This window comes from Cuculus canorus, chromosome 6 (assembly GCF_017976375.1).
Source record: "Cuculus canorus isolate bCucCan1 chromosome 6, bCucCan1.pri, whole genome shotgun sequence".
In the NCBI taxonomy this organism is placed as follows: domain Eukaryota; kingdom Metazoa; phylum Chordata; class Aves; order Cuculiformes; family Cuculidae; genus Cuculus; species Cuculus canorus.
This window is the reverse complement of record NC_071406.1, coordinates 7,650,029-7,668,729: the sequence shown is the minus strand read 5'-3', so window position 1 is coordinate 7,668,729 and position 18,701 is coordinate 7,650,029. Positions and strand designations below refer to the sequence as shown.

General features: G+C 40.8%; 1 protein-coding gene across 3 annotated transcripts in view; it reads right to left on the bottom strand.

The window, feature by feature from the left end:
* The window catches only part of TMEM163 (transmembrane protein 163), a 106,023-nt gene that overhangs the window by 16,964 nt on the left and 70,358 nt on the right, over window positions 1-18,701 (bottom strand). For all 3 annotated transcript variants that reach the window (XM_054069321.1, XM_054069319.1, XM_054069320.1), the window contains one exon: window positions 6,799-6,895. In XM_054069321.1, coding sequence (XP_053925296.1) covers window positions 6,799-6,895 — 97 coding nt within the window. The remainder of the gene's footprint in view (window positions 1-6,798; window positions 6,896-18,701) is intronic.

Genomic DNA, 18,701 nt, shown 5'->3' with positions numbered 1-18,701 from the left:
AGGAATGGTAATTCCTTTTCCTAGTGGGAATTATCTTATTACAGCTAACATAGGTTGAAGAACAAATGCTGTGAGTAATGATAGGGGGAAATTCTGAATCTGATTGCTAGTGGAAAAAAAAACATAGTAAATCATTTCTGAGCCAACAAGAAGCGATTCTATTTTAGGTTCAACACTCAACGTAGTAGGAAAAAACCCCTTAAATTACACGATCTGAGAAATATTCATTTAAAGTTAAGTCAAAGGGTAAAGAGAACAAAGGTTTTATATTCCAGATGCCAAATACTGATTAGCTTTGTAAATTAGGTGTTTTGAACAACAGCTAAAATCTTAATTCCAAACACCCCAGAAAGAAGAGCAGCTGGCCTACTTCTTCTAACACTTCCAGCAAGTGTGCTAGGAACAAAGAAAAACAGAACAGGGCGGAGGGAGGAGGGAGAAAAAGCTGATCAGTGAAAAATATTTCCTTAGGGGTCAATGACATGAAACTGAAATAATAACTGCAGCATGTCACGCTGAAGCAGACCCTCAAAGAATAAAGATTCACAGCTATAGAAGAGATTCACAGCTATATAAAAATAGAACATGAAAGAAGTGGAATTCATAGCTATAAAGTTCCCACACATTAAGGGTACATCTCTCTTTCCTGTAACAAAACAAAAAAAAATTGTTTTCTTTGGATTTTGTGATCTTTCCATATTTTTTCAAGTTTTCCAGGTGTACAACAGAGTGTTCACAGCTACTCCTCACTGCAAACATGTGCAGAGTGTTCGGGCAGTTCCACTGTAGAGCACATGCACAGAAAGACTAAGACAGCGTCACTCAAATTGTGGAGAGGGCTGGGGGCAGTGTGTGGGCTCCACACAGCACGCGTCTATCTCCTTTCTTACAGGACCCAAAGATCTCAGCATCCTGGATATATGATAAGAATAGGAGAGAAATAGTAAGATTTCCTCCAACCCCAACATGTCCCAAGACAAGTGGAAAATGTCATCACATCTCTAACTTCATAAAATAAGGAAGCTTTAATTAAAAATATTTTCAGGCAAATGGGAATGGAGGTCACAGCTGATACAGCGACTTACACCCGGGTGTTGATGCATGCAGAAACTGCATCTACACACACAGATTCTCCTCTAAAGGAAAATTATGCATTTCTGCAAATACAAGGTAAGGTTAGATGACAGACCGATCCTCTCTGGAAGGGACATGAAAGCTTTACTCTCATTGTTCAGTTCTCTGTCTAAAAATCAGAGATCCATAATATGTTTTCTAACGCTCACTAAATGTCCAAAGCTTAGAAAACGTGAGAGAAAAAAAATCCATTACACTTCACACTGTATATATTCAATATTGGCAGTTTCCAGACTTCAGTTGAGCCCTTCAGATCCCTTCAGGCACAATATTTCTCCTATATCTCCCTTATCATCAACACTGTAGCTCATCTCTTCATGAATTATTTCATTTAAAAACACAAAAAAGCAATACAATTCTTTGGATCAGTTGTTGGAAACCACTGCTCTACAATCCAAATACTGAAAATGCTCACAAAAGGGATTGTGTTCTGAACTCGGAGTATTAATATATATCTCAATTACTTGGAAGGAAGCTTTGCCCCATGACAGTAAGTAGTTTAGAATTAATATAAATATAGAATTATATAGTAAGTGTATAATTAATTCACTGGCCAACTCTCCTGACACTATATGTCATTCTTCAGGGCAAGCTTCTCTTTAATTATTATACAAAGTACTGTGCACAGGGAAAACCTTAAGCTTTCCTAACAGTGACAATTTCTGAACTCACTATTAACTACAGGAGATGGAATCTCCATTTAAAGCACTGTAAAAATATCAACAGAGTACTCAAAGGTAATTTGCAAGAATGGACACACTGTATAAATCCCTGGTGACCCCTAATCCTGTGGGCTCTTGAGGCGTCCCCATCTGAAAATGGAGATAAGATAACAAAAAAAAAAAGGTATGAGGAAAGTCAGTAATGACCAAAGACAGGTGTGGCCATGGTGGCTGTTGTATATAGAAAGCACAAACACTACCAGGAGTCAAAATTCCAAATGTTCACCATGTAAATCATCCATACTTTAAACCAAGTAATTTATCTAGCCATCCATATCCTTCCTTACAGGCTATTTCAAAGGTAACAACAGTCCTTGGTGTATCAAGCAAAGGAACTAAAATGAGAAATACACCATTTCTGTGTATTCTGTGTATTCCCAAGGTTTTGAAGCGTTTAAAACAATTACAGAAAAGTCCGCCTGTGCTGAAAGCATGTGTAGTGACATACACCGCGTATTCCTTCTTTTCACTTAACACAAGAAAGTGCTAAAATGAACAAAAGCAGAGAAGAAAGGCCGAAGCAGTATTAAGAAATGCAGATAGTGGGGAGCTCTAACTGACCTCTCCTTTATGCCAGTGCAGATCAGGAGTGCTGTCATTCGCAGTGTTTCAGCAAAATTACATTCAGCATGGAGTACAAAAGATAATTCAAATAGGTGAATGAAAAATACTTGACTGAGCTAAACCTGAGCTCCTGTCCTGTAAATTAAGCTCCTCTCTGCAGTCTAACAAGAAACTGTGGACATTTACATGATGGGGGGGCTCGAGCTGGAAACGCCACTAATGTGTAAAGCTGTCATTCTCCTTTTGGTTCTCTGGATCCCGCTGAGGACTGTCAGACCTGTGGCCGAAATCGTCCTATGAAATGACAACAACACTGGAAACTGCTGGTTCTGAATGTCCACATAATTAAAATAAAATCTGTGTTCAAAACATTTGAAAATGAATTTCAAATGATTTCCCAGTCGTGTTAATTTTATAATACCTTTCTCACTGGCAGTATTTTCATGAAAGCAACTCTTCTGAGATCCAATTCAAGGACAACTGAATCTCTACATTACAGATCTCAAATTCTTTCCAAGGAAACCTCTTTCTTGATACGTGCATATTAAGAGTAAGTAACCAATGTATCTTTTACACCACAAGAAATACAATGAGCTTTGTGTGATTAATCCAGAAAGATTCAGAAGTGACTGACTACAATTTCAGGATTTTAATTACAGTGTTTTACAATTAGCAGGTGGATACTTTATTGCTTGATCCGTTTCATTTCTTAAACTTGTCTATATCATACTATTTTCTCCTAATTTGTTTTTTAATTTGTTTACACAAATTAAAATGAACAAGAGAAATTATGTTTCCACTTTTCAATTCTGAAAAAGTCACTGAAGTTTACCAGAAATTAAGATGTAAAAAGAGACTTCAGACTCCAATGCAGTCAGTCATGTTGCTCTGCACTAATTTTGTTATAACTGAATCCCCCACAAACAGTAGAGCAATGTATTCCAAAACATTTCTGCCTTTGAGACTGACAACATTAGCTTTGTGTTCAGCACCTGAACACCAGGAACATTCTTCAGTTGGGTTTTATCCACATGATCTCTCCTAAGACTGAAGTCACACATCCCAACGTTTCACAAGATGCTTTGAAGTACCCACATTTCAATGACCTTTGTTTCAAGGAAGACTAACAAAGACACAAATTGTACAAAAAAACCAACCCTGAGACTATGACTCACATGTGAAACTGATACTGAAGCATACATCCTCTTAACCTAGGACAGAGCTCTTCACTCCAGTGTTACACCAGCCTGGGACTCCAGTAGAATTACACTACCTTTCCTTCATCTTAATGTTCTGTTTGTGCACACACCACTAGGATACTTCCCTGGTATCAGAGCATCACGTTAATGTGAAATCTCAGTAATACAGCGATCACCGTCAGAAAATATTTTGGGTCACTATTTTTATGCAGAACTGGTTACTTCACTGATATGCAAAAACCCATTAAGAGAAAATGCTGCTTTATTTTTCTCCCATCTATCTCAGCTAAATTACACAATAACATAGCACAGACATTATTTCTATTGGCAACCATTCGTTGGTGGTTCAAGAAGTAGAAGACAGCACCCTAGATAAAAGAGCAGAAGCAGAAACTTTGCCCCTCACTGATTTAATTTGAGCAGATTTCCACTCTTCTAAGATGCTCATGATATTGCCTGGCAGCTGCAGGTTAGCTGGGAACATGCTCAACCAGCAAAGACCCAAACTGGGAAAAATGACTGTTTCTGCTGAGATGGAGCCCCTAACAAAGCATTATACAAACAGAAAGTCAGCATCAGATTCAAGCACAGCTAAAGCAATCGAAAAGTTGCCTACTAAACAACACCCTTTTCTCCAAAATATTTTTAAGGTAGCAGCTCTCAGGCATAATACCTCACTGGCCATAACTTGCAGTCGTATCTTGGCTATAATGCTCCCTGAATGATCTAAAAGGAGCTAAAAAAAGTCTCCCTGTTTTATTTTCAGTGTTATTCTTAGTTTACACAGCGATATTTCACCCATCATGCAACCCGTCCTGAATCAGTTTCCCACAGGGAGATGTACTGAAAGACTTTGAAACGAGAGTCCTTGCCATACCATTTAAGAGACACAGAACAGAAGCACCATCTTTTTTCATCCCTTGCTCTAGCCTACTTTAAAGGCAGAATTGCAAGGTATGAAAATCCTTTACGTATATGCGTGTGGCTTTTGCCCTGCCATTAGCCAGCCACAGTCTGTGCCCTGCCAGCTACATCTTTCAAACGGCTGATAGTACTCGAGTGCCTAAACAAGCGAGAACTGTCAGCCTGATGTGACATGAACAAAATTATCTACTTATCCTCATACTGGGTCAAATATAAGCAGCATCCACCCTAGCTTTTACGTACTCAACACAGTTTTAGCTCACCAAAGGGTGGGTTCAAGGCAATCTGTGACTAAATGGATCTGTACAAATTATTCTTGCAGGACCCTTGAAATGTAATGGGAAATTCTCTTTAGGGATACCTTTCTGTAGCTCTGCTTTCATATGTTTTCCTGCTGTAAATTCATTTCAAAAAATAAAACGAGGAAGTACCACCTGTCTGCAAGTCATAGATAATGTTGATGCTACAAATAGGAGACATTTCTCTCCATGTAAGCAATAGAGACCTCACCTGTAGCCAGTACTTGTAATGATGGAAGAGTAAGGTACAGATGTTACACCGTTTGAACTTGTGTTCCTACTGCTGGACTTATTAGGGCATTTGTCCTCAATGAACTAGACTGAAACGTCCAGATTAATCTCATCTATGCTACCACAAACTCATCAAATGGGTGTTTTAATTATCATTACAGCCTCCCTTTTTACTGTACCTTTGCTTCACAAAGTCAAGACTATATATTTCATTTTCTCACCAAACAGCAGTCAAACAGTAGCCAGCTGCGCTGTTTGGGTACAACTAAGTTCGGAGGTTGTCCTTTCGCTGGCCATCATCATAGGGTCTCCCCTCACCCTTATCAGAATCTCACTTGCTGGCACAATGGCATCCATGCTCACTCCCCAACCCAGTTCTGTCAAAATGTTTTGGTTGGGTTTAAGAACTGACTATTAAAAGTGTTTAGGCTAACCTAGACAATTTTGACAGAACCAGGGTGGTGAAGAACTGAAAATGGTGTTATGCTGGCAGAGCTGAGGCAGTAAAGATAAAGACTGGAAAAAAAAAGAAAAAGAAAAATGCAAAGAGGACGTGAATCACCTGCAGCCGAACAATGCATCTGGTTGCAATTCAGTAATGTGTTAGTGCATGGGCTTGTGTGATGCTACTCATCGTTGCTTGAATTTCCCTAAACTACTGAAAATAAGTTTCTGTAGTTGTCCAACTGCTTGGAAGTTTCCATGGGAGCACAGGATTCAGTAGGTCAGTTGCACTGCTTACAAGTAACAAGCTGAAATTCCACTTGGGCTTTTTTTTTTTCCAGCTCTGCCTCCATCTCCTGACTGAAAGTGAGGGGCTTAGGTTTCTTTCTAGCAATGTGTTGAGAATGGTACTTGGCAGGGTGAAGCCTTGATGCAAAAGTCTGCATGCACTTCACGAAGGCTCAATAAAAAAGGTCCAAGTCAGATTGTCTACACAATACCTGAACTGACGCCTCATTTTGTTTGACTACATTAGGAATAGCCTTCAGGGAGTGGAACCGTGGCTGAATGGCCCTCCCAGTGAGTAATCGGTTTGGATAAGAATTGCTCAGGGAAGTTAATATCCACTAGTGAAAGGAAGCAAGCAGGACAGGACAGAGCAGAGCTGAGAGAGAGGCCGTTGGCAAAAGATGTTCAAAGTAGGGGCTGGCTTTCATAACCAAAAGAAAGCAGAGACCAGGAGAAAAGCCCATTGTGATGCTCTCTGTTGAGCCAACTGAAAAGCGAGCTCTTTCACCCAGCATGCTCCCCTCACCTGTTTCATTCCTGCTACTTGTACATGGCTCTGGAATTGGAGGCAAGAGCTGGAAAACAAAAAAATAGAATCCAAAAATACATTTTTTCCACATTAAAAATAAAATACTAAGCCACTGGAGCAGGTATTCTTCTCATAAAATTCTGCCAGTTACCTTCTCTCTGTAAATGAACTCTTACAGTCCTGTATAAAAGCTTTAAGTGATAACACTGAGAAGGATTTGGTCCATAAAGGTAACCATGCAGATGAAAAGACGGGGCCAAGGCTATAAAAACCCATAAACACTAGACTCCATCACATAAGGAAAAAGTACTGCCTGAAGACTAGGACTGGTACGTGCAGCCAGGCGGGTTACACACCTGCTACAGCATTGCCAGGGCTGGTTGAAAGGAGATGCTGGCCTTTCTCAGTCTCACTCGCAGTGTTGGGAATAAAGAGAACATTTTAAAGAACATGAATCACCTTACCACTTCTGGAAGCACCTTCTTCGCAAGATCATGGATGGCTTTGATCACAATACATATAGATGACAGGAGGAATATGACACCCAAGATAACACAAGCTCTGGGAAGAAAAAAAGAGAAAAATAAAAAGGAATGTTATGAACATATTCAGCTTTGTCAACTCTCCCACTGCTGAAGGGTAACACACAATAGACTATTAACAATAAAAACATCTTCAGAAGGTAAATATAGAGACTTGAGTTAAAGAAGAGAATGAAAAGAAATGTCCGGTTCCTCTCTAGTTCTTAAAATCCAGATTATATATGAGAAAACAAAGCAGACCAGATGATGTTTCAGAGTGAAAGAGAAAGATACACATCTTCTGCTCCTGATGATTTATCATAGAGTCCTCTAGAGATCTGTTTCTCATTGCTTGTTTTGCTAGGATCTTGCATGCGAAATAATCAGGGGACCTTAATTCTCTTTATCAAACCAGGACAGATGTTTGGGAAATCTGGTCAGTAGCCTAAACAGAACCTGAAACATCTGTTTGTTTCTCAAATCTCCAAGAAAAAAAGAGTTTAAGTACATATATTAAAATAACAATCAGCAGGTTAGGTGCATCATCTTGTAGGTTGTCAAAGGGTCCCTCAATTCCTAAATAAGAATCACAGTCTCATCAGAATCAGAATCTACTGCTGTCCTGCAGAGCTTACGATCCAGACTTGTAAACAGCAAACAAACTGGTTAATGAAGAGAAGGCAAAGCAACAGAGAATGTTTAAAAGGGAATAATTTAAGTTAAAATGAGGCTTACAAAGCATGTAACACACACCTAGAACTTCATAGTGAAAGCGAAAACTCCTGCTTTTGTTTAACCATACAGACCTGAGGTTAAACACCCATCCGTCCTGAGATGGAGGTCTTCTTGCCATGACACACTATAGGATATAAGGCTTTGATTTCCTCTAAACAAACAGTTATAGACAGCCTATTACAGTATTATGTTATGGATAGATCCGTAACTCCACTTTACTAATAATTCATTACTAAAAAAATAAAAATTCTATTACAATAGTCAGAAATATAGTAAGAGCAATTTTAATGTTTAAAACATGAAATAGTTAAGAAGAGATATCTATACATACTTTTTTTTTTCAAATGTTGTATTTTCTTTGTTTGTTATTCGTCAAGGGACAGTTGAGGAAGGAGGGGTAAAGATTTTGCTTTCTACACAAGAAAGTGTACCCACCTGATGAGCAAGACTGGCCAGCTGGCAACAATGGATAAGGAAAAGGCTGAGGTACTCAACAACTTTTTTGCCTCAGTCTTCACTGGCAACCATTCTTCCCACACCACTCACATGGGAAGTCCCACAAGAAAAGGTCTGGGGGAAGAAAGTCCCTCCCCACTGCAAAACAAGATCAAGTCCATGACCACCTGAGGAACCGGAATATATGTAAGTCTATGGGACCTGATGAGATGCATCCCAGGGTCCTGAGGGAACTGGCTGATGTGGTTGCCAAGCCACTCTCCATGATATTTGAAAATCATGGCAATCAGGTGAAACCTCTGGTGACTGGAAAAATGCATCGTACCTATTTTTAAAAAGGGTAAAAAAGATGACTGTGGGAACTACCAACTTCTCAGCCTCACCTCTGAGCCAGGGAAGATCATGGCACAAATCCTCCTAGAAGTTATGCTAAAGCACATGTAGGACAGGGAGGCAATTTGAGACTGCTAGCATGGCTTCACCAAGGGCAAGTTCAGCCTGAACAAACTAACAGCCTTCTATGATGGAGTGATGGCATCACTGGACAACAGAAAAGCTATGGATGTCATCTGTCTAGACTTCTGAAAGGCCTTTGACACAGTCCCCTACAACATCCTTTGTCAATTGGAGACATACGGGTTTGATGGGTGGACTGCTTGATGGATCAGGAACTGGTTGGATGGTCACATCCAGATGGCAGTGGTCAATGGCTCAAAGTCCAGATGGAGATCAGGGACAAGTATCAATATAGACAGGGGATGAAGGGATTGAGAGCAGCCCTGTCAAGAACGACTAGGGGGTACTGGTTAATGAAAAGCTGGACATGGGCTGGCAATGTGCACTTGCAGCCCAGAAGATAAACTTCTGGGCTGCATCAGAAGAAGCATGATCTTCTAAAGAGAGGTAATTCTGCCCCTCTATTTCTCCCTGGTGACACCCCCACCTGGAGTCCTGTGTCCAGTTCTGGAACCCTCAGCACAGGAAAGACATGGAACTGTTAGAGTGGGTCCAAAGGAGACCACAAAAATTATCAGAGGAATGGATCACCTCTCCTATAAAGAAAAAGCTGAGAGTTGAGGTTGTTCAGCCTGGAGAAAAGAAGGCTTTGGGGAGACCTTATTGCAGTTTTTCAATACCTAAAGGGGCCCAGAAGAATGATGGGGACAAACTTTTCAGTAGGGTCTGTTGCAAGGATGAGGGGAAAGGGTTTTAAAGCGAAATGAGGTAGATTTAGGCTAGTTATGAGAAAAATATTTTACAATGAGGTTCAAGAAACACTGGTACAGGTTGCTCAGGGAGTCGGTAGAAGTCTCATCCCTGGAAACTTTCAAGGTCAGGTTGGACAGGGCTCTGGGCAATTTGATCAAGTTGAAGATGTCCCTGTTCACTGCAGGGAATTAGGACTACAAGATCTTTAAAGGTCCCCTGTTCCAATGCAAACCATCCTATGATCATTCAGTACCCACCTCTTAGCTCAGTTTACGGAGGCTATAATTATTCCAGTAGCATGCTACTGTTTTCAAAAATTCAGCCATCAGGCCATCTGGTGGTTGGCAGCACATGAAATATTCACGTCAAGCTCAATCTAGAGACTGCAGTTGAACTGGCATTGCTCTGCCTAGGTCAGAAAAAGCAGCTGCAGCAGCAGCACAAATAAGTAGCTGGTTATTTTATTCCTCAACACATGCAACACTAAACCACACATAATCCTACATATAAGTCACAAAATCATAGAATATTTTGGGTTGGAAGGGACCTTAAAGATCATCCAGTTCCAGCCCCTCTGCCATGGGCAGGGACATCCCACTACATCAGGCTGCCCAAGGCCCATCCAACCTGGCCTTGAACACCTCCAGGGATGGGGCAGCCACAACTTCCCTGGGCAACCTGTGCCAGTGCCTCACCACTCTCATGGTGAAGAAATTCTTCCTAATATCTAGTCCAAACCTGCCCCTCTCCGGTTTATACCCGTTCCCCCTCATCCTATCCCCACAAGCCTTTACGAATAGCCCCTCTCCAGCTTTCCTACAGCCCTTTCAGGTACTGGAAGGTCGCTATAAGATCTCCTCTGAGCCTTCTCTTCTCCAGGCTGAACAAGTCCAACTCTCAGCCTGTCCTTGTAGGGAAGGTGCTCCAGCCCACTGATCATCGTTGTAGCCCTTCTCTGGACCCATTCCAACAGCTCCATATCCTTCTTACGTTGAGGATTCCAGAACTGGATACAATACTCCAGATGAGGTCTCACAAGAGAGGAATAGAGGGGCAGAATCCCCTCTCCTCGCCCTGCTGGCCACGCTTCTTTTGATACAGCCCAGGACACTGTTGGTCTTCTGGGCTGCGAGCACACACTGCCGGCTCATGTCAAGCTTCTCATCGACCAGCATCGACCAGCACCCCCAAGTCCTTCTCTGCAGGGCTGGTTTCAAGCACGTCATCCCCCATCGTGTACTGAAAACAGGGATTGCCCTAATCCAGGTGCAGGACCTTACACTTGGCCTACACTTGGCCTTGTTGAACCTCATGAGGTTCTCAGAGTCCTACTTCTCCAGTCTGTCCAGGTCCCTTTGGATGACATCCCATCCTTCTGGTGTGGCAACTACACCACCCAGCTTGGTGTCACCTGCAAACTTGCTGAGGGTGCACTCAATCTCGCTGTCATTGATAAAGATATTGAACAGCACTGGTCCCAGTATGGACCCCTGAGGGACACCACTTGTCACGGATCTCCAAGTCCTAGTAAAGGGACTGCCTTTCTACAGAGGAGTACAGACAACACAGAATCTAACACCCTTCCTAGCAACAGACTGGTATGCTAGGTGATGTACTCATCTCAGGTAAGTAAAACTGCTATACTTATTTGAAGACAGATGTTTAACTCCTCTGCAGTAAATTGCAACACAGCCCTCATTCCTGTTGAACATAATCTATTGTAAAAAGAGGACACTCCATTTTCCATATTTTGCATATTTGCAAGCAGGTCCCTGTCCTGCAACAGATTCCTTTTAGAGATTTCCAGTTTTTCTCTATCTGACTGGATCACCACAGAGAGATCCACTTTTCAGTACCATCTTTCTATATTACTATATTTAGCACTGCCATAACCCAAGAAGCTTGTACTGCACAATCCTTGACAATAGATTCTGTTGTAATAATAATTTTATATCTTTTGGATGAGGTATAGAAATTTCTATTCCAACAGTTGTGCTGATTTACCGAGGACAAATGCAGGCGTTAGGTAACTTGAACACTGAACTGGTCCACAAAAGGTGGCTGACTTGCCTAAAGCCATTTGCTGAGCCAGTGACAGGTTGACATAAGATATATGCATTTCCTGGAAGAATATGCTGACATTTTGTCTGAAAGCAACTCTGAAAGTAAAGCTTTTGTATCATTTCCAGCAGACTTAAAGCAACATAGCCACAAATCTGAGTTGGAAACAACAGATTAAACTTCCTTATGCCAATACATATTGTGGAATGCCAAGGGTATGGGAAAGAGAGTGAAGTGTCATCAACTTCCCTGAGCACACCTTCTATTCCCTGCACACATCTTCTGAGAAAGACAAGCAAACGTTCCCTAAGGGCTTGACAGGAGCCTCGCTGGCACAAGTCTGATGGACCCAGGAAACCAGCAAGTGCCTTGACTACTGGAGGGATTTGGTTCTCAAGTATGTTGGAGAGTTTGGGGCTGTTCTGATCTCAGTAAGCTCTCCAGCCACTCAAGCATAACAGCAAATATCTCGCATCTTTGCCTATGCCAGCAGGTAAGTAATGACTTCAGCAATCTTGAGCTCTTCACATATTCCCCAGGTAAGTTCTACTTTGTCAACAGCATTCCCATACACTTACTTTACCAGAAATAGCTAAAAGTAGAAAGAAAACAGGAAGCTGTTCATAACAGTGGCAAGGGTATTAATAGCAGGCAGAAACGTAGTCTGAGGGTTGAATCAGCATTCAGTCATCATATTTAGCAAGCCTAGCATCTCCTGTATATGCTGGCTTTTCAAATCGGCAGCCATGCAAAATTCATGAGTAATGGCACAGTACTTTAAAATACATGTTTCTTGTCTTCTTGTGTGTATCAATTTATCTGCAAAACCACTAGAACAAAATGCTGCATTGCATCTCTTTCAATCTTATTTACCAGAAAATAATTTCTATCTAGACTGCAAATCACGCAAAGTTCATATACAAATGTATAAAATAAGAAACCTACAAAAATTAATCTGAAATGTTAATGGTGGTGCATAATAGACAAACTGAAATTGGTTATTGTAAGCTTGCTTTATTTTTAAGCTATTAGACAATGAAAACTGTAATACAAGCCCGTTAACTTCCATCTGCTAATAATTACTCAAGTGCTTCATAACTAAATAGTGTTTCCAAAGGCACACGAAGGCTGTTAGTGCCAAGTTTGTTGGCAAATGCAACTTCATTAATACCATTAAATTAAATTAGATGAGCCAACTGCCGTTTCCAAATAAGTTCAAGTCAACTCAAAAGCACCCATAAAAATTAATGGAAGAGTGATACAGAAATGAGGTTTTGCTGAAAACCTAGTGTTAGACTTTATAGATACACCTGGCCTGGAATCACCATAGTGTAATAAATCTCCTCAACCTCCAGCTCCCCTGTGATCACTGACAGCAAATCAGACACTCGTAAGTAACTGCTGACTCACCTAATGCCTTCATATTCCAGAACACTGGTATCTTCTCGCTAAAATATGAGGGTATTCTCTGTCCAGTGACACTCACGATAAACACATGTCCATGTATCATGTGCCCCCAGTACCACTTACACCTCCAGCAGCTATTGGAGACCATGTACTTATTTTACAGTCATTTCTACGTGAGTTAGTAGAAGACTTGCCCACGAAATATCCACTACAACACCACGAATAAAATTGATCTATAAAGCAAAATCACCACAGGTGATCACTACATGTTTGACAGGCAACAGAAAGGTCTAATGAAGAATGCACGAAACTGAAATTTCTCTCAGTTCCATGTAATATTCTGCTTCTAAAAAGAAAGAGGAACAGAGATAATTTAGTCAAAATATTTTAAAACATAATGGAAAACCATGATTTGAATCTTTTAGAATATAGTATGGTTTAAAGAATAAAAGACTGATTCAGAAAGGACAAGGTATCTAGAGGATAATCAGGTTCTAGGTCAATAAACTCAAACTTCCAAAGGTGTTTTTCTTAGAGCAACGGCACTTGGAATGTAAGAGTAATTAAAGCTACATCACTAAGTTGTCAGTAAGGAGAATTTAATATTACAATTTTAATAGGGAAACCACCAATCTTCTTTACTTTGCTGTAGGGTCTTGGTAGCAGGTCACGGTCTGCTGAAGATACTTCTTGATGTGCTTTTGATGCAGTATTTCAATCTGAGAATCCAGAAGATAATAGAGTATAATTCATTTTATTAAAAAATGAACTCATCAACTTTGTCAGCTTTTCAATATATTTTTGTCACAGATGACAAATACTGTTAAATCGGTTATACTGCAGCCTCAGGTATTGAGAATAATATTATTTGGACTTTCAAAACTGCCAAAGACTTTGTACAGTTTTTGAGCTACAGACTGCTAGTTCACTTCTAGGGGAATTCAGAAATCTTGAAAAATAAACTCATGTCTCCAGTCTATGCTTGATTCTGGGTGTGCTACCTGACAATTCCCAAAAGACATTCTTCTGAAAGTGGTGCTACAACACAAAGACAATCCATTTATTTATATTTATACAGCCCTGTAAATAGTCATTCTGCATCACATCAGCTCTGGATATTTACACTCATACCTATCAAAATAAGATCAGTGTAACTGTATTACATGACATATAGCTGCCACCTCATCTTTTCCACAACATATTCCCTGTATGGAGTTCTAATAGACATGATTCTTCATTTTGATGACAAATTCTCCCAACTCATCAGGAAACCAGAGAAGGAAATCTATCACTGTAAGCACCTGATAGTCTTTCCCTTAATCAAAGATTTCTTACTTTGCATAAGACAATGGCTTTTAAGCAAGTGGTTTTGAAAAGTACCAAGATTCAGAGAGTTCCATTTCTGCAAACAGAGAATTTTCAAGCTGCTATCAGTAAGTTAACATTTTTTTCCTCTTTTTATCACAAGATTAATGTCCTAAGGAGAAAAAGTCCAGCTATTCAGTTTATTTACATGTAGCAGAAACAACAAAACAGCCTTCTAATTCATAGATTTAGCTTTAATTCTGCCCTACATTTGTAATTATTTGACAATTCTCCCTACAGGTCACAAGAGACAAGACTAAAATTCTGCAATATTTCCATCATAGAACTAACGGCTAACTTCACCCAGATCTTTATGGTGACTAATCATCACAATAAAGCCATTTTACCTTGTGCCTGGCTCTTGCACACTGACTACTCTTTACACAAAATCATAGGGTAGTTTGAGATGGAAGGGAACTTAAAGACCATCCAGTTCTAAACCCCTAGCCATGGGCGGGGACACCTTTCAGTAGTTCAGGATGCTCAAAGCCCTATCCAACCTAGAGATCAACGCTTCCATGGATGGGGCATCCACAACTTCTCTAGGCAACCTGTTCCAGTGCCTCACAGTAAAAAAATTTGACCCTTATATCTAGCCTGAATCTACCGTCTTTTGGCTTAAAGCCATTACCCTTTGGCCTACCACAACAGGCCCTGCTACCCCAAAGGGATCTGTGGTAAACTGCACAAGGGTGACCAATAACAGAGGTTTCATCATATCAATTAACTACTATAAAATAGCCACTGCAAGAGGCTTCCCTTCTTAATTATCATCCTGCTGTCTTTCTGGCAAATGGAATACCAATGACAGTTTGTAATGAAGCTCTTGGTTACACAAGTCAATCTGCTGTCATACACAGCAAAGGTGGTGCAACAGAATTAAGTATTCAGAATAAATTAGTTATGCATAAAAATACGATCTGCAAAAATGTGTTAAGTTTCTCTTAGCATCTTACAGAGAGTGTTCTCTCGGGGCCGTGGAGAGGGAAAGGGGTCTCGCGTACTTGGTAGTATGTCTGTTACATCCTGGAACCTATTTCACCACGCCTAAAGTTCATTAAGAAAGTTCCTAAAATGTGATGACACCATGTAGAAGAAAACAAGATTGTCAGTAGCATTCTAATTACTTCCCAGTTTTGTTAACATATGATACACTTAAAATGTAGTATTAAAAACCTAACCTTATTGTCAAATACTGCTCTATTCTCCCACAATTTTTATTACTTTCTGTATCTCAGACTACTTGATCCTTTTTGATCACATGGGTTATTTGGGTTTTTATTACTTCTACTGTTGTAAACCTCACAGAACCATAGAACAGCCCAAGAACCATAGAACAGCCCAAGTTAGAAGGGACCTCAAAGTCATCTGGTCCAACCTTCCACAGGAAAGGGAGCCTATATGAGATTATCTAGCACCCTGTCCAATTGCATATTGAAAACCTCCCTTGACGGGGTCTCCATCATATCCCCAGCGATGTTGTTCCAGTGATCAAATGTTCTCACTGTAAAAAATTTTTTTCTTGTATCAAGATTACTTACCTTATTCATGGAAAACATTTTAATAAAGCTACAGAGATAAATGTGACAAAGAGAACTGTGAGAAAAGTAATTATAAACTACTAGCATTTGTATTTATATTCTTGGGGTAAAAACTATATTTGCACATTCACAAAGCTGCCACAAAAACACACTTCAGTTCCTCATCCAGTTCTCTGGCAGCTATAATACTATAAATAAAAGACAATATTCCCAATTCCTACATGCATCTGTCATCTTCCAAGAGCCTGTCTACTCTAGTTTAGTTTAATTCTGTATTTTCATGGTTGTTAAGAACCTTACTGGGATATATATTGCTAGGAGAAACGAGTTTTCCACCATGGGAAACAGTGGAATAGTTTGCCCAGAAAGACTGCAGAGTCTCCATCCTTGGAAGTGTTCAAGTCATGACTGGATAAAGTTCTGAGTAACCTACTCTGATCTCACAGCTGACTCCGCTTTGAGCAAGAGCCTGGGCTAGAGACCTCCGGAGGCCTCTTCCAACCTGAATTATCCTATGATTCTATGCATTTTTATTCTAAAATCTTTCTCTCTGCAGGCTCTGTCAAGACCTTTCAGCACTAATGGCTCCTAATAGCCCACAGAAAAGGAAATGTTAAAATCTCTACTGGCTCTTTTCACCGCTGGAGTGAAGCAGTAGCGTTAAAACTATTACTTTGCAAGGAACCATAACTTAGCATTAAAATGAGCTGCAGGTCAATAAAAGTAATAGGAGCTCTAAGCCTAGAAGTAATGTGAGCTTTTTCAGCAAAACTGAGCAAATCTGTTTTATGACATACAGAGGATTTAATCTCTGAATAAACCCTCTAATGAAACCTCTGGAGCTTAAGTAAGAAAGAAAATATATGATAAAAATGATTAATTTAATAAAACTATAAGTGTTTTAATTCCCATTTCCCTATTATTTGAACGGATTTTCTTATTAGTGGGTGACAGAGTGAATAGCGTATATGGAATCACTAAAGGGAAGTCTCATGGCACAACATGGGAGGCAACCGCCCAAGGAGTTTCTGCTGTGTCAGGAGTTAGGAAAATATATTTGAGCATACAGTATTCTCTCACAGAATGAGAATCACTCCGTACCTCTCTATAAATTTTCCTAAATTATCTTTGGTGTCTAACCACACGACAGGAACCCTTTTGTATCTCTTTGCTTTGCTGGTACTCATGTTTTCATTATTTCTTCCCATTACCAAATACAAATTACATTCTGTGACTGCTCGTTCATTAGTAAATTGGAGCAATAATGCAATAATCTGCACCATATTTCTTCTAGATGAGAGGCACACAGCCTGTTCAAGCAAAGCCAGGCCTACTTTCACTTAAAATTTGCATTATGGCAGTTCTTAAATTCTGATTCCAGTAACCAAGGGTGTAATTCCAGTCACAGCCAGCCCAAGGTTTCTCAAGCACAGGCAAAATCATAGAATCATAGAATCACCAAGTTGGAAAGGACCCACTGGATCATCGAATCCAACCATTCCTAACACTCCCTTAAACCATGTCCCTAAGCACTTCATCCACCCGTTTCTTAAACACCTCCAGGGAAGGCAACTCGACCACCTCCCTGGGCAGCCTCTGCCAGTGCCCGATGACTCTTTCCGTGAAACACTTTTTTCTGATATCCAGCCTGAACTTCTCCTGGTTCCTTCCCCTGGAGCTTGAGGCCATTCCCCCTTGTCCTGTCCCCTGTCACTTGGGAGAAGAGCCCAGCTCCCTCCTCTCCACAACCTCCTTTCAGGTAGTTGTAGAGAGTAATAAGGTCTCCCCTCAGCCTCCTCTTCTCCAGGCTAAACACTCTCCCAGCCACTCCTCATAAGACTTGTTCTCCAGCCCCCTTACCAGCTTCGTTGCTCTTCTCTGGACACACTCCAGAGCCTCAACATCCTTCTTGTGGTGAGAGGCCCAGAACTGAACACTGTACTCAAGGTGCAGTCTCACCAGTGCAAATGTCAATATGAGGAGTCAGTGGACTCAGAATGCAGAAAGGGGAAAAGTCAGAGGATGTTTGAGAGAAAGGGTTGAAAGTGTTTGTGACTGCAAATCAGAACATTTGGGGCACCAAGAGACAGCTGGGGATGTCACAGAGGTGGACCAATCTTTCCCTTCTCTGCCTTTGATCGCAACTGCAATCCCTGTTTTTCCAAGACCCATAGCTTTTCTTCTCCTCACAGCCACCTTCTCCCCCACAGCAGCCTCTGTTTGCTATCCACACATTCTAACCCACCACGAGGAATAGGAGGAATTGTGCAAGGACCACTCCTGCCACGCAGAAAGGGTACATAAAGCAGCAGGGTAGAGGTCTGAGTAGCCATACTAGGAACGACTGCCTGCACAGCAACAAGTGCCCCCGCACACCCCCAGACACAGCAGGGGCAGGTGACAGGGAAATCGCTATGGGTACAGCATCTCTGCGTCAGGAAAGAGCCTGTTTGTCTGCTGCACCCTGTGCCACAAGCACAGCTCTGCTGCTCGTTATTTTACAATGAAGAACTAAAATTATTAACACCATGCAGCTGTTCACTAACATTTGTTCTTTGCTACCCATTCTGCAATATTGCTGAGATAATTCTAGCCACGTTTTTCATAAGACTGACATCCAGAACTGTGAAGACTGTAAAAATCTGCCTCTTAAATCCGTTAAAGGGCTTACTCCAAAGAGACCGATTACGAGCCACTGTGGCGTATTACTGTAAGACACGGGCAAAAGATGCAGTATCAGCCTCAGTCTTGGGATTCCTGCTTCTTTGTCATGCTCTGCTGCTAACCTTAAGCCTCTTTGTGTCTAATTAGACATTTATATTGCTTGTTTATGTTTGCAGTGTAGCTTATCTATTATCAGGCTTAGTTACTGAGAAGGGCTCATACACCAGACTGCAAAGAATCACAGCTGTTCGGAGTATTCACACCTGCCTGGAGCTCGGTGAAGAGGGAATAGAGTCACTTTAAGATGCAATTTAAAAGGAACACAGTGGGCTCACTGTTCATCAAACATGTTCCATAATCCACCTCCAACTGCCAGAATCCAGATCAGTATCATTACAGCTACTCCTT